Source organism: Anomaloglossus baeobatrachus, chromosome 3 (assembly GCF_048569485.1).
Source record: "Anomaloglossus baeobatrachus isolate aAnoBae1 chromosome 3, aAnoBae1.hap1, whole genome shotgun sequence".
In the NCBI taxonomy this organism is placed as follows: domain Eukaryota; kingdom Metazoa; phylum Chordata; class Amphibia; order Anura; family Aromobatidae; genus Anomaloglossus; species Anomaloglossus baeobatrachus.
Genome location: NC_134355.1, coordinates 439,791,047 through 439,805,634, shown reverse-complemented (window position 1 = coordinate 439,805,634; position 14,588 = coordinate 439,791,047). Strand labels below are relative to the sequence as shown.

At 39.9% G+C, this 14,588-nt stretch overlaps 1 protein-coding gene across 1 annotated transcript in view; it reads left to right on the top strand.

Moving 5' to 3' along the window:
• Positions 1-14,588, top strand: part of LOC142297264 (uncharacterized) — a 280,648-nt gene that overhangs the window by 137,160 nt on the left and 128,900 nt on the right. The window contains exons 48-57 of the mRNA XM_075341519.1: positions 1,845-2,023; positions 3,794-3,953; positions 4,054-4,152; positions 4,328-4,447; positions 5,519-5,638; positions 9,574-9,693; positions 11,202-11,321; positions 11,582-11,701; positions 12,549-12,668; positions 13,067-13,186. Of these exons, the coding sequence (XP_075197634.1) occupies positions 1,845-2,023; positions 3,794-3,953; positions 4,054-4,152; positions 4,328-4,447; positions 5,519-5,638; positions 9,574-9,693; positions 11,202-11,321; positions 11,582-11,701; positions 12,549-12,668; positions 13,067-13,186 (1,278 nt within the window). The remainder of the gene's footprint in view (positions 1-1,844; positions 2,024-3,793; positions 3,954-4,053; positions 4,153-4,327; positions 4,448-5,518; positions 5,639-9,573; positions 9,694-11,201; positions 11,322-11,581; positions 11,702-12,548; positions 12,669-13,066; positions 13,187-14,588) is intronic.

The following is a 14,588-nucleotide window of genomic DNA, read 5'->3' as shown; positions in this document are numbered from 1 at the left end:
ATTATCATTACATGTTGTTCTTGACAGTATGTACATATTTTGGTATTTTAAATCTTTTAAAGGGAACCTGTCACCACGTTTTTCCCTTATAAAATGTGACAGCAGCTTATAAAGGAAAAACCTATTAACAGGTTCCTTTTTAAGGACAGGGGCACTTGTAAAATCAATTAGTATTGATCCAGTGCATCTAAGATAGAAAAATGAAATACTTTTATAAATACTCTTGATTTAAAAAAAAAAATAATAATAATCTATATCATAGATCTTATGAAGATCTATGTGTCTCCAAGGTTAGGCTGAGTTCACATGTCCTGTAATCATCTGTTAGATGGGATCCTGTAGAGATCCGTTGGGAAAAAAGTTGTGCAAACATAACTTTGTGTCCGTTGTTAAATAACTGATGTCTGCCAGATCCATTTCTTTTTAACATTTGAGTTTATGGAGGACGGATCCATAAACAGATTGATATTTAGCCATATGTATTTGTAATGGATCCATTATTTTCTTACAGGATCTGTTACAAATGGAATATAATTAGCAATCTGTTAACGGATCTGTTCTCCATACACTCTAAAGTAAAAATTAAATGGATCCGTTAGAACTTGTTTCCCATCGAATCTCTGCAGGATCAATTCTAACAGATGATTACAGGACATGTGATCTTAGGGGTACTTCTCACATAATGAGATCGCTAGCGAGATCGCTGCTGAGTCACAGGTTTTGTGACGTACCAGTGACCTCATCAGCGATCTTGCTGTGTGTGACACTAAGCAGAGATCTGGCCCCTGCTGTGAAATAACTGATCATTACACACAGTGTTGGTTCATTTTTGCTCGTTGCTCTCCCACTGTGAAGCACACATCGCTGTGTTTGACAGCGGGAGAGCAACGATTTGAATGTGCAGGGAGCAGGGAGCCGGCATCTGGAAGCTGCCGACGCTGGTAACCAAGGTACACATCGGGTAACTAAGCAAAGCGCTTTGCTTGGTTACCCGATATTTACCTTGGTTACTAGTGTACGCCGCTCTCAGGCTGCCAGTGCTGGCTCCCTGCACACGTAGCTTGAGTACACATCGTGTAACTAAGCGAAGCACTTTGCTTAGTAATATGATGTGTACCTTGGCTATGAGTGCAGGGAGCCAGTGCTAAGCGGTGTGCGCTGGCAACCAGGGTAAATATCGGGTACCCAAGCAAAGCATTTTGCTTAGTTACCCGATATTTACCTTGGTTACCAAGCGCAGCATCGTTTCCACGAGACGCTGGTGGCTGGTCACTGGTCGCTGGTGAGATCTGCCTGATTGACAGCTCACCAGCGACCATGTAGCAACGCACCAGCGATCCTGATCAGGTCATATCGTGGTCAGAATCGCTGGTACGTCATTTAGTGAAACGGTACCCTTAGCTTTAGAGTTTCACTTTATTCAACTTCCTCTGCTAAGTCTTATATTTTTCTTACTGATCTTTATAGTGGAAAATGACAGCAAAATATGGCTACACGACTTTATTTTTACAGTCTGTAACCATAATTCTGTATAAGAGCTTTATGCCAAAATCATATATTATTCAAAAGAAAACTGAAAAGGTTTTTTTTTTCATTTATTACTTGAGGTAAATTGAAGCAGTTAAAATGATTGTGAATATGAAACCAGTTGTTAAAATAGCAGACAGAAAAAGTAAAATGTCTTAATCAATGGGAAAAATCAACATATAGGAGACATATAAACCTTACCAAACAAGAAAAAGTATTACAGAGTTATTAATTAGTGTCAAAATGCATAATAATGAACAATAGAAAAATGTACAGAATTTTCTGTGGCATGATTATTTTTTTTATTTCTGCAAAAGACAATGGAACTTTGACGTGGACACCGAGAAGCAAGAGCGAATTTATCTTCTTTATTATAGCAACTGACTCCCAAAACCTTTCATCCAGTTTACAGCTGTCCTTCGTTCTATGTGCTTGTAGTATGGAATCTGAGTGTGATTATACTCAAACCACTAAAGTCAATGGCAGTTCTCTCTCTGTAAGTAACAGAACTTTTCAGTTACTATTTATTTAACTGTTTATAGACAATATAAACTTCCACTTCCATATGGTCAGGCACAGACATCTTTTCATTCTATAAGGAATTGGGCATCACTGGAACAAAAGAATCTAAGAGGATCCACTATTGAACTCAGCTTCTGATGCAAAAATACAACAATTTTTCTGGATATCTCATAGTACCACATTAAGCTGGCCTACATTTTCACACTGTTTTCCAGATTGCTGGTTGCTCACAGTTGTTCTCTGATGTATGACAATTCCATAAAATAACACCATAATTAACAACAATCAGTAGATTATTCTCCATCTTGCTGTCAACTGAGTTTCCGTTGATGAGGCGAACACGATGTTTTTAGATCAGTGCCATCCCGGATTTCAGAAGTTCTCTAAATTGACCTGTAATACTTTGTAGAAAATGGCCAGATGTAGTATTTTAGTTCATTCTCATAGTTCATACCATATCTAAAAGAATATTTGCACATCTGAGTATTTGATGAGACTTAAGGCTGCTTTACACGCAGCGACATCACTAGCGATGTCGCTCGTGAAAGCACTCGCCCCTGACCTTTGTGCGTCACAGGCAAATCGCTGCCTGTGGCGCACAATATTGCTAGTACCCGTCACACATACTCAACTACCTAACGACATCGCTGTGGCCGGCAAACAGCCTTTTTTCTAAGGGGGCGGTTCGTGCAGAGTCACAGTGACGTCACACGGCAGGAGTCCAATTGAAGCGGAGGGGCGGAGAGCAGCCGCAGGAAAGTCACGCTCACCTCGTTGCCAGAGGACGTAGGTACGGTGTTGTTAGTCATTCCCTGGGTGTCACACATAGCGATGTGTGCTGCCTCAGGAACGACGAATAACCTGTGTCAACGATCAATGATTAGGTGAGTATTTTTGATCGTTAGCGGTCGCTCGTACGTGTCAAACGCAATGAGTTCGCTAACGAGGCCGGATCTGCGTTACGAATTTCGTGACCCCCAACAACATCTCGTTAGCGATGTCTTTGCGTGTAAAGCCCCCTTTATACCAGCTGCTGCCATGTCTGATTTATTCCGAATGAAGTTATGTTTGGACTGTGAGACCCTATGGCTATGTGCGCACTAGAAAAGTTCATTTTCTTAAGAAAAATTGGCACCCTCTGGCAGAATTCCGCACCTGCGGCAAAAAAACGGGGCAACCGCACCCAAAATCCACATGCGGTTTTACCGCAGATTTGCTGTGGTTTTTCCGCGGGTTGGTCCCTGCATTTTTTTACCATTATCTATGGAAAAAATGCAGGTACCTGCAGAAAAGAAGTGACATTATCATTCTTTTTCCTGCAGAAATTCTGCAGCAAAACCTGTAGGGGGAAAAAAACCCCAGTGTGCGCACTCCTTTTTTTTACCACAGGTTTTGCTGGGGAATGACTGCAGAAAGGTTATGAACATTTTTTGAAGCAATTCATGCAGCAAAACCGTGGCAAATCCACAGTAAAAACCGCAGCATGCGCACAGGGCCATATAATCTATTAGTCCTACACCTCTGTGCAGACTAACAGAGGTCATATCTGTACGTCTCCTTCAGTTTGATGTATCTCCACAATGATTGGCTGCATCTTGTGTACATTGTTATATCGGGGATATCAGATGTGGAGAATGTGTCTATAATCTCCTCTACAATCAGAGATAACACATTGTAATAATACAACAAGCTCCACACAAGATTTTAGGAATTTCCAGTAACTCTTTCTTGACTTTAATTACAGATCCTGAGCTGTGACTGCTCTAATAATTACACTGGAGATTTCTGTGAGACTCCTCCTGATCTGTGTGCTGACGGCTGCTTCCCTGGTGCATCCTGTAACACTTCTTCTGGTTGTGGAGACTGTCCTACTGGATTTACTGGGGATGGAAAGCACTGCACAGGTACAGACCTTCTGCTTTCCTTTTCTGTAACTTATATGGTATATTATTGTTAATAGCTCATCAGTGTACACAGCTTATATTGTCTTGTATTGATCCATAGATATTGATGAATGTGAAAGTAACTCCACATGTTCACCAAATGCTTTGTGTCAAAATGAGATAGGAAACTTTACATGTATCTGCAAGGATGGATTTACAGGTGAGACATTACACTACACCTGATAATATGATACCTGTTAGATACTTTGTAATTAGAAATAAGAAAATCGTTTTGTAGATTAATATCATGTTATGTAGATTAATACCTTTGCATTATCACATCTACCTGTTATGTTATATCCTTAGTAACATATAAGACATTTAATATTATTCAGGCAATGGGACCCACTGTGATGATATTGATGAATGTGAGACCAATAATATCTGCTCACCTAATGCAACCTGCACTAACACAATAGGAAACTACACCTGTGCTTGTAAGGATGGATTCTCAGGTGAGTTCTGACTTATTTTTGACTCCTATCTTTACCTCCCCTTGTTTTAACCCTATAGTTACTGCCACATTTTTGGGTATTTGTGGTTTCATTTTCTCCTTTCTCTTTTCCAAGACCAGTAACTTATTTATCCTTTATCTGGTGGAGCCCCATGAGGACTTCTATTTTGAAGGACAATTTGTAGTTGTGAAAAACATCCTTCACTTTACCATATGATGTAACAAAAAAGGGGAAAACAATCTAAATGGTCTGAAATTGTGGGGAAAAGCCTCAATTTCGCCACTATTTTTCACGTTTTGGTTTTACGATGTTCAATGTGCAATAAGAATGACCTGGCAGTGTGACCCTCCAACTCTGCTCAGTTACAAATAACAAACAAACTTGTGTAGGTTTTGTTTCTAATTTAGTCGGAAAAAAAAATCTGAAGTCAAGCTACTTGGCTACGCTCGGTATTTGGCCGAGTATTGCGGGTGCTCGGATGTGTCATTCATGCATGATCCAACACACAGGGCCGATTCCCCTCAGTGAATGATGGGAATTGGCATCCCAGTGAGAGCTGATTGCAATCTATGAATGGTTCTCACTGGGGATAAAAAACATTGTTTTTAGATGTTGTGTTTAAGAAAAAAATAAATTCCGCCCACCCTCTTCCGGAAATGCTCTGTTTATGGCTGGCTGTATGTGAGAAGAGAGCTGAACTACCCAATAATTCATTTCCAGTATACCCGTTACTTGAGTCGAGCCCATCAGAGCTTCCAACCAGTTTCACTCGAGTAAAGAGCACTCAAACACTTTAGTGCTCGCTCATCATTAGTTCCTACCTTAAGAGGGTTGTGTTTATGGATCTGGACAATTTTATGCTCCTTTCACACTTTCAGAAGATTTCTCTGTAGTTTATCAATAACACGAGAACCCACGTCAAGTGATTTTTAATATTTCATTTGCAGCTCGATATGTTAATATTTGGATGATTCTATTTTTCACTCACTGATAAATGTATATGGATGAATATGTTTCTATTATCACATCTACCCTTCTACTGATAACTGTAAAGCATTTTATATTAATTAGGAGACGGGACCCACTGTGATGATATTGATGAATGTGAGACCCATAATATCTGCTCACCTAATGCAACCTGCACTAACACAATAGGGAGTTTCACCTGTGCTTGTAATGATGGATTTTCAGGTGAGTCCTAATTTGCTGTGCACTGATTCTGAATAATTGAGTCCAGTTATATAGGTATTACCTGTTTTCTTATATACAGTGCCTTGCTAAAGTATTTGGCTCCCTTGAAGTTTTCAACCTTTTCCCACATTTCAGGCTTCAAACATAAAGATAAAAAAATTAATGTTGTAATGTAATGGTGAAGAATCAACAACAAGTGGGACACAATTGTGAAGATGAACGAAATGTATTGCTTATTTTAAACTTTTTTAAAAAATAAATAACTGAAAAGGGGAGTGTGCAATATTATTCGGCCCCTTTACTTTCAGTGCAGCAAACTCACTCCAGAAGTTCATTGAGGATCTCTAAATGACTGATGACTCTAAATGACTGTGTACCACCCCCGTGCCAGCAGCTGGGCTGCTCGGATGCGGATTCGTGGTGGCTCGAGGGGTGTCCGGACCCGGGGGTCGTGCAGCCACTGAAAATGAAGGGGGTATTTACAGGGGATTGTGTTTAGAGTTCGTGACGCCACCCGTGGTGTGTGGTAGTGCGGAGTACCACCGCTGCAGTTGGGAGTACCAGGGGGCAATGGAGTGGGGAAGCCAGGTGTTAGAACCCTCCACGGGTAAGGGGGATGCCCCGGGACTCGGTGATGGTGTTCGGGGAGTTCTATTGGGTGCAGAGGGATCGCTTTTGTACTCACTCAGTCCATTAAGCTGACACCGAGAACTGGATAAACCAAAGGTCTGGATACCGCTGCAAGTGAGGGGAGCTTAGTTCGGGTCCCGACCCCACTGGTGCTGCCTGGTGATCCATGACCTTTCCTCCTGGCACTAAGTTACTTTTCAGTTGGTCCCGGTAGTATGGCACTAGTCGGGTCCCGCTCCCCACTATGGCTAAGTGTGAAAGCTTGCTCTCAGGATTCATGCTTGGGATTTTCTGGACCGTTTTGGTGGAAAGTCCTATCCCCCTCGTTGCAATAGTTCCCCGATTTGAGAGCAGGCGGAGAGCGGATCTTGAAGGCTCCATTCTCGTCGAGTAAATTGTCAGGTTGCCTGAAGCTACTTCCTGACCTAGGGTCCACATACCCCGTCGTGCCCTGGTCCCAGCCTGGTTATGGTGCAAGGCCGCCAGCTGTCTTCCTCGACAGTTCCGTACCCCTTTCCACGATCCCCTGTGACCAGGGGTCCAGCTCCTCTAAGCTCAGACCACCGTCTGCTACCTAGATGGCTTCCAAGCAGCCCAGCCCCTGACCTTCTTTCTCTTCTACTTCCTCAACACTCTCTCTCTCGACTCACTGACTGACTCTCCTGACACTCATGACCTCCCCTTAACCAACCACCCAAGTGGGCGACCCTATTCCACTCAGGCCGTCCACTGGTGTGTCTGGTGGGTGTGGTGCAGAGTGTACCTAGGATTTTAACTAGCTGTTGTAGGCAACACCATAACCAAGAAGGATTTGGATATTTTATGGAACGGGAGATTGTACAATACCCTGTGATGACCTGATAGTCCAGGGCGTCACAACTGATGATGAGAAATTTAAGACACCTGTGTGTAATCACGTCTCCGTATAAATGCACCAGCTCTGTGATAGTCTTAGCGTTCTGTTTAAAGCTCAGATAGCATCATGAAGACCAAGGAACACAACAGGCAGGTCTGTGATACTGTTGTGGAGACGTTTAAAGCCGGATTTAGTTTTCCAAAGCTTTTAACATCCCAAGGAGCACTGTGCAAGTGATCATATTGAAATGGAAGGAGTATCATAGCACTGCAAATCTACCAAGACCCTGCCATCCATTCAAACTTTCATCTCAAGCAAGAAGAAAACTGATCAGAGATTCAGCCAAGAGGCCCATGATCACTCTGGATGAACTGCAGAGATCTACAGCTGAGGTGTGAGAGTCTGTCCATAGGACAACAATCAGTCGTACACTGCACAAATCTGGCCTTTATGGAAGAGTGGCAAGGAGAAAGCCTTTTCTCAAAGATATTTATAAAAAAGTGTCATTTAAAGTATGTGACTATTCATGTTTCGTGTCTACGAACTCGCACTAACCTCAGTCATAACACTGACACATTAGTTTTACCATATAATGAACACCGTGAATAAAATATATCAAAAATAATAGTGCTATCGCACTTTTTTTGCAATGTTTCTGCATTTGGATTTTTTTTTACGTTATCCAGTACACTATATCGTAAAAGGTATTGTTTCATTTAATAGTACAACCCATTCTGCAAAAAACGAGCCCTCACATGACCATATTGACTGAAATATAAAAAAGTTACGTCTTGCAAAAGAAGAATGGCGAAAAAAAAACGGAAAGTGCAAAATCAGACAGTTGTGAAGGGGTTAAAGGGGACAAATAATATTGCACGCCCCACTTTTCATTAATTTATTTTTTTAAAAAGTTTAAAATAAGCAATACATTTCATTCAACTTCACAATTGTGTCCCACTTGTTGTTGATACTTCGTAAAATTAACATTTTTATCTTTATGTTTGAAGCCTGAAATGTGGGAAAAGGATGAAAAGTTCAAGGGGGCCGAATACTTTTGCAAGGCACTGTATACTGCAATTGGAGCACTGATTTTATAACACATCTCGGCACACATCCCTTCACATTTTCGATCAGATTCCTTGGTTTGTCGGGTTAATTTGAACTTTAGTTTGTTCTTGGAGATATATTAGTTTCCCTTTTTAGGTCTCTGAAAAATTTGTTGACTGGTGCATTTTATGTGTATAAGCACAAGGGGCTTCGTCATTTCTTCATTGTATTTTACACTTTTGACAGGAGCGTCTATATCTTTTTGCTGCTGACACTTTATTTCTATTAGTATTTGTGATGCAGCTGTACCTACATCCATACAGAACTAATTCCAATTGTTAGCTTTCTTTATCTGTATTTAATCCAGTGGTTGAGGCTGAAGTTCAGTACAATGAAATCCCAACAGAAATATATACAATGTTTGTCACCGCACATCATTTATATAGAGCATATCCTGATAACATGAGCCTAGCTTTTCTTTTCATATACCACATCTTATAGACGGGTAAGGCCATGGTTTTATCAACATCAACCTCTAATGTAGCAGATGTAGCATGGTATCATAAGCCCCAATACCAGAACACCTTGAAACATAAAATGACACAGACACTAGAGATTGTGGCCTATTGAATCTACAATGTTTATTGCTGAGGTTACCCAATCAGTAACTGACAAATAAATGCCAAAAAAATTATATTCAATAAATAAAAAAAAAACCAAATCATGAAACAATCACCAAATGCATCCAGCATAGCTGGTTATACAACAAACATTGTGAAGAAAAAAAAAAAAAATAGTGGCGGGCAGGCGGGCGCTGATCTTCTTCTTTCCTCAAACTGGCATGAATCTCCCTCAGCATCAGGGATTTATCTTCAAACTCCTCTTCCCGATGATTTTTACTGTCCAAATAGGGACATCGGTAAAAGAAAACTTCTGTGTGCTACCAAGGGTTAAAAATAGACCCTGCCCATTACTGGGGTACATCTGACTCCTCTGAACCACCAATAAGATATGGTTCCAAAAATCTGCCCAGCTACCAACACAATCAAGTAATATTAAACATCTCATATTATACTTAAACCAGTAGCCATTATAAAGATAACAAGGTTAATAGAATAAGTGGACAAGTAAGAATAAAGATCCAGTAGAAATTAATAACAACGACACCCAAACCATAGGCTCCATGTGGCCGTGATACCATGTGTCCCCTTGGTCTAAAGCCCCAAAGGAGCCCGGACATTCTTTTATCCAAACACATATTGCACATAATATAGTATGATGTAGAAAGCTGTAAATGGACAATAACACATAGAAGGCTTTGAGAAGGTCATGTAGGTGTCAAGTTACAGTTTTTTACATCTATATATCCTCAGTTTACTATGATTCATTTTATTTTGATCAGGTAATGGGACCCACTGTGAGGATATTAATGAATGTGAGACCAATAATATCTGCCCACCTAATGCAGCCTGCACTAACACTATAGGAAGCTTCATCTGTGCTTGTAAAGATGGATTCTCAGGTGAGCAAATGAGTTGATCATATTGAATAAATATTTTGCCATGAATTCAGCATTGCCATGTTATTCTTAATATCAGTCAGTGTATGCAGAAGGTTCTCTTTCATTTCTCCCATTAGAGGAAAACTTGAGTCAGAATACTTGGAAAAAAAATTGATTTTATGGCTCCGTGTGTGGTCAACTCTGCTTTTATGTACCCACAAAAATGGAGGATAGTGACAGAAATAATCTCAAACAGAGTCCAAATGAAAATCTTTTTGACTCTTTTTCACTTTATAGTGAAGGGACGCTTCAGGGGTGTATCTGTATCCTGTTTTTAGGGAAAAGAGGTGATCCTTAGACTGTGCTCAGCGTAGACCACTGTATCAGATGTATCCTAGAGTAACTAATCTGACATCCTCAGTTATCTATAAAGCATTTTTATTGCTTAAGATATGGATCCCATTGTGAGGATATTAATAAATCTGTGACCAATAAAATCTGTTCACAAAATGCAACCTTCTCTAAAGCTGGGTTTACACACTGCAACATCGCAAAGGACATCGCTGTAACGTCACCGGTTTTGTGACGTAACAGCGACCTCCCTAAGTCTCTGCTAAGTCGCTGGTGAGCTGTCAAACAGGCAAACCTGGCCAACAACTCAACAGCGATCCGGACCTGCAGAGCGACCTAGCTGGTTGTTGGGGACGTTGATAAGCAGCCTTTTGAAAGGGAAGTTGCTAACAAAGTCGCTGCAAAGTCTTCACACACTGAAACTTCATGCTGCACAGCGGGAAACAAAGGACCTAGGAATGGTCCTGAACGATTTGTAACGATTACAACTTCACAGCAGGGGCCGGGTCGCTGATAGGTTTCACACACTGCAACATCGCAAACAACATCGCTATTGCGTCACAAAACCGGTGACGTTACAGCGATGTCGTTTGAGATGTTGCAGTGTGTAAACCCAGCTTTACACAATAGAGGAAGCTTCATCTGTTCTTGTAATGATGGATTCTCAGGTGAAGTCTGATTTGGCATTGATCCCTATTGTTACCTTTCTTTAATCCCTTCCCGCCATTGTAAGTGCAGGCAAGTCCTACTTTGCAATGCATTCCTCCATGTACGATTGCAGATGAGAGCTCATCTTAAAAAATAGCTAAACTCCGGTTGTCACAGCCAGTGCCTGCGCTGTTTCTCGCTGTTTAACCGGTAGTGATCACAGTATGTAGAAGTTCAAGTTAAAAGTGACACTACCAGAGGGACTCAATGGTTTCCATGACAGCAGGAGTTGAAATAATGACCTCCTAGTCTGTCAGCTACAGTGGCCTGTTAGACCATGCAAAGAGCATGGTCTGAAAGGTAATCTGCCAGTGTAGCACAATTAGATCTAATCCATTGCATCGCCAACATATTCCTTCTGACTGAGAGGATAATATCTTATAGTGTATATTTCAGTAGTAAATATATTGATATCTTCCTACCTCCATCTTAGATCCTCTGTCAACTGTGAAACATTTCATATTTATTAGGTAATGGGACCCATTGTGATGATATTAATGAATGTCTGACCCCTAATATCTGCTCACCTCATGCAACCTGCACTAACACAATAGGAAATTACACCTGTGCTTGTAATGATGGATTCTCAGGTGAGCAAATTAGTTTATTACTTTATATTACCTTTTTGATATAATAGTAATTTCCATATAATCAGTCAGTAAGAGATTCTAGTAGCTTTTTCTGTAAACTGCTCATAACAAGAAGACTTGTGGTAGATACTTTGTAATTAGAGATAAGCAAATCTATATGCAGATTAATATCATGTTATGTAGAATAATATATTTCCATTATCACATCTACTTCTAAAGTTATATACTCAGCTAATTGTAAAATATTTAATATTAATTAGGTAATGGGACCCACTGTGATGATATTAATGAGTGCCTGACCCATAATAACTGTTCATCTAATGCAACCTGCACTAACACAATAGGAAGTTTTATCTGTGCTTGTAATGATGGATTCTCAGGTGAGTTCTGACTTGGCATTGATTCCAATCTTTACCTCCACTTTTTTTGCCCCCTAATGACTAGCTGACTGTTTTTGTGTTTGCTTTTTACTTTCTTTTTTCCAAGACCCATACTTTTTTTTATCCTTTTTCTGGTGGAGCCCCATGAGGGCTTCTGTTTTGAAGGACAAGTTGTAGTTTTGGAAAAAATCGTTCACTTTACTATATAATGTAACAAAAGAAGAGAAAAATTCTAAATGATGTGAAATTGTGGGTAAAAGCCTCAATTCCGCCATTGTTTTTAACGTTTTGGTTTTACGACATTCAATTTGCAATAAGAATGACCTGGCAGTGTGATCCTCCAAATCTGCTCAGTTACGACAATAACAAACTTGTGTAGGTTTTGTTTATAATTTAGTGGTAAAAAAAAAAAAATCTGTTTAAAAGAAAACAAAATTGATTTGTGTTTTTCTTTTTCTGAGACCGGCAACTTTTGTATTTTTTCAATTCATGGAAAAGTAAAAAGACGTGATTATTTTTTATCTTATTTTGTATTCTCTTTTATGCTTTAGGTGTCTTGAACCTGTGATCACTGAATTGCTTATACTATATACTGCAGTAATTCAGAATATTGTGTAATTGTCATAATAACCCCTTGGCGCACCCTGATGAATTAACTGTATTTGAAAGTGGAGTCTATTACACTGTGATCAATGCAAGAAGGATCTTGACAAAAATGTATACTATGTGTATTTGTGTTATCTGTATAATATATAAATTATTACTAAAACACAAAGTATTCAATTTAAGTAAAAGTAATATAATTGTTATACTTAGTGTAATGAATTGTGTTCTTTTTTTCCCCTAGGCAATGGATTTGCCTGTGAGGCGCTGACAGCCTGTACGGATGACAGAAACTGTTCTTCCAATGCAGTGTGTAGTAACAGAACAGGAGAATACTTATGTACATGTAATGATGGATACCAAGGTAATCACCGATCAATAAAGATGTCTGTATACATTCATTCACTGGACGCTATCTCCAGTAACAATGACAAAACAGTCATGGACACATTCATATCTAATATCACACTGACCCATGTTCTGAATATTAATGATATATGAGGTTGTCAGATACAATACTGTATGTGCATAATTTGATAGATTGATTTGTAGTATTTTCTTCTCAATTATTAACATAAGGTGACTGATTTGTATTTGGGACATTTATTATCATTAGTAATGACTAAAAGGCTTTGACTGCAGTTTTTCCTATGGAAAACAGAACCAGCCATTGATGCTTTATGACCATATTGTAAGACAAGTGTGGATGAGCTCTTAATCTCAGGCTTCAATGGTTATTAATCATTTGTGTATTGTGATCAGGTAATGGGACATATTGTGCTGATATTGATGAATGTGGAGGAAAGAACAACTGTTCATCTAACGCCTCCTGTAATAACACAGAGGGAAGTTATATCTGTACATGTAATCCTGGATACACAGGTAAGTACAATACATCAGCAATATGTGACGGTAATGGAACAAATGGATCATGTTGTTTAAGGCTACACTGGAGAATATGTAATCTGTATTATCTACGAACTAATGATGAGTGAGCATGCTTGCATCTGATTGATACTTGATTGAGCATCAGGTAGCTCGGGTACGCTCAGTACTTGGCCTAGTATTGCGGGTGCTCAGATGTGTCATTCGTGAACATCCAATACAAAGATCCGGCTCCCTTCAGTTAATGATGGGAGCCGACATCCCAGTGAGAGTCGATTGTAGTCTATGAATGGTCTTCACTGGGGGTAAATACAATGTTGTTCAGATACTGTGTTTAAAAAAAAAAAAAAATCCTGCTCACCCTCTTCCGGAAATGCATTATTTATAGCTGGATGTATGAGCAGAGAGCTGAAGTGCCCAATAATTGATTTCCAGTATACTTGTTACTCAAGTCGAGCCTATCAGAGCTTCCAACCAACTTCACTGCAGTAAAGAGCACTCAAACACTTTAGTGCTCGCTCATCATTAGTTGCTAGAGGGTTGTCTTTAGGGATCCAGGCAATCTGATGTGTAACAATTATGTACATATTCTGGAATCTGATAGTGTGAAATAAAACAAGCAAACAAACAGACAAGGGTTAGGCAAATACTCTGTATTAACTAATTATAGACACAGTCTAAGTACACAGAGAACAGAAGGCAACTACCAAAATTAAATGCAAGTACAACAGCACTATTAAATGAATGTCTAGAAATAATTAAGGGTGCTCTCCAGAAATTAAATGCAGGAGTGCTACCAGCATTAGCATGAAGAATGATTTGGGGGAGGTGTCCGAATCAAAAAGGAACTGATGTGAAATGAAAGAAAAATACATGTGGGACCAAATGGAGACTCCTCCTGACTCAGAGTCCTGTTCCTATCCATACAACTTCCCTGGTCTCTCCTCCCTTTGGTCCCACATGTATTTTTCTTTTATTTCACATCAATTCCTTTTTGATTCGGACACCTCCCCAAAATCATTCTTCATGCTTATTCCCCTTATCAAATCACTATCACAGCCCCTAGCCGCTTATTGCGGTTACCATTCGCACGGCTCCAATCCTTTTTACCTTCTCGCGCAAGCGCAATGTCTTTTTTCCCACGGTATCAACCTATTGTCACCTCTTTGCGCAGGCGCTCACCGCTTCTTCTTTTTCACACACATTTCTTTCACCTTAGTTCACCTTTCGCACAGGAGCATATTACACTTTCCCACGCTGTCAACCTCCATTCACCCCCTCAGCGGGCTGACAATGCTCCCGCTCTGTACCTTTTTTTCATTTCAAATGTTTCCACCTCAGAGCCGCTAATACTTATTTGGTTTAGCGAGCCCACCTCACTGGTCTCTTTCACCTGGTG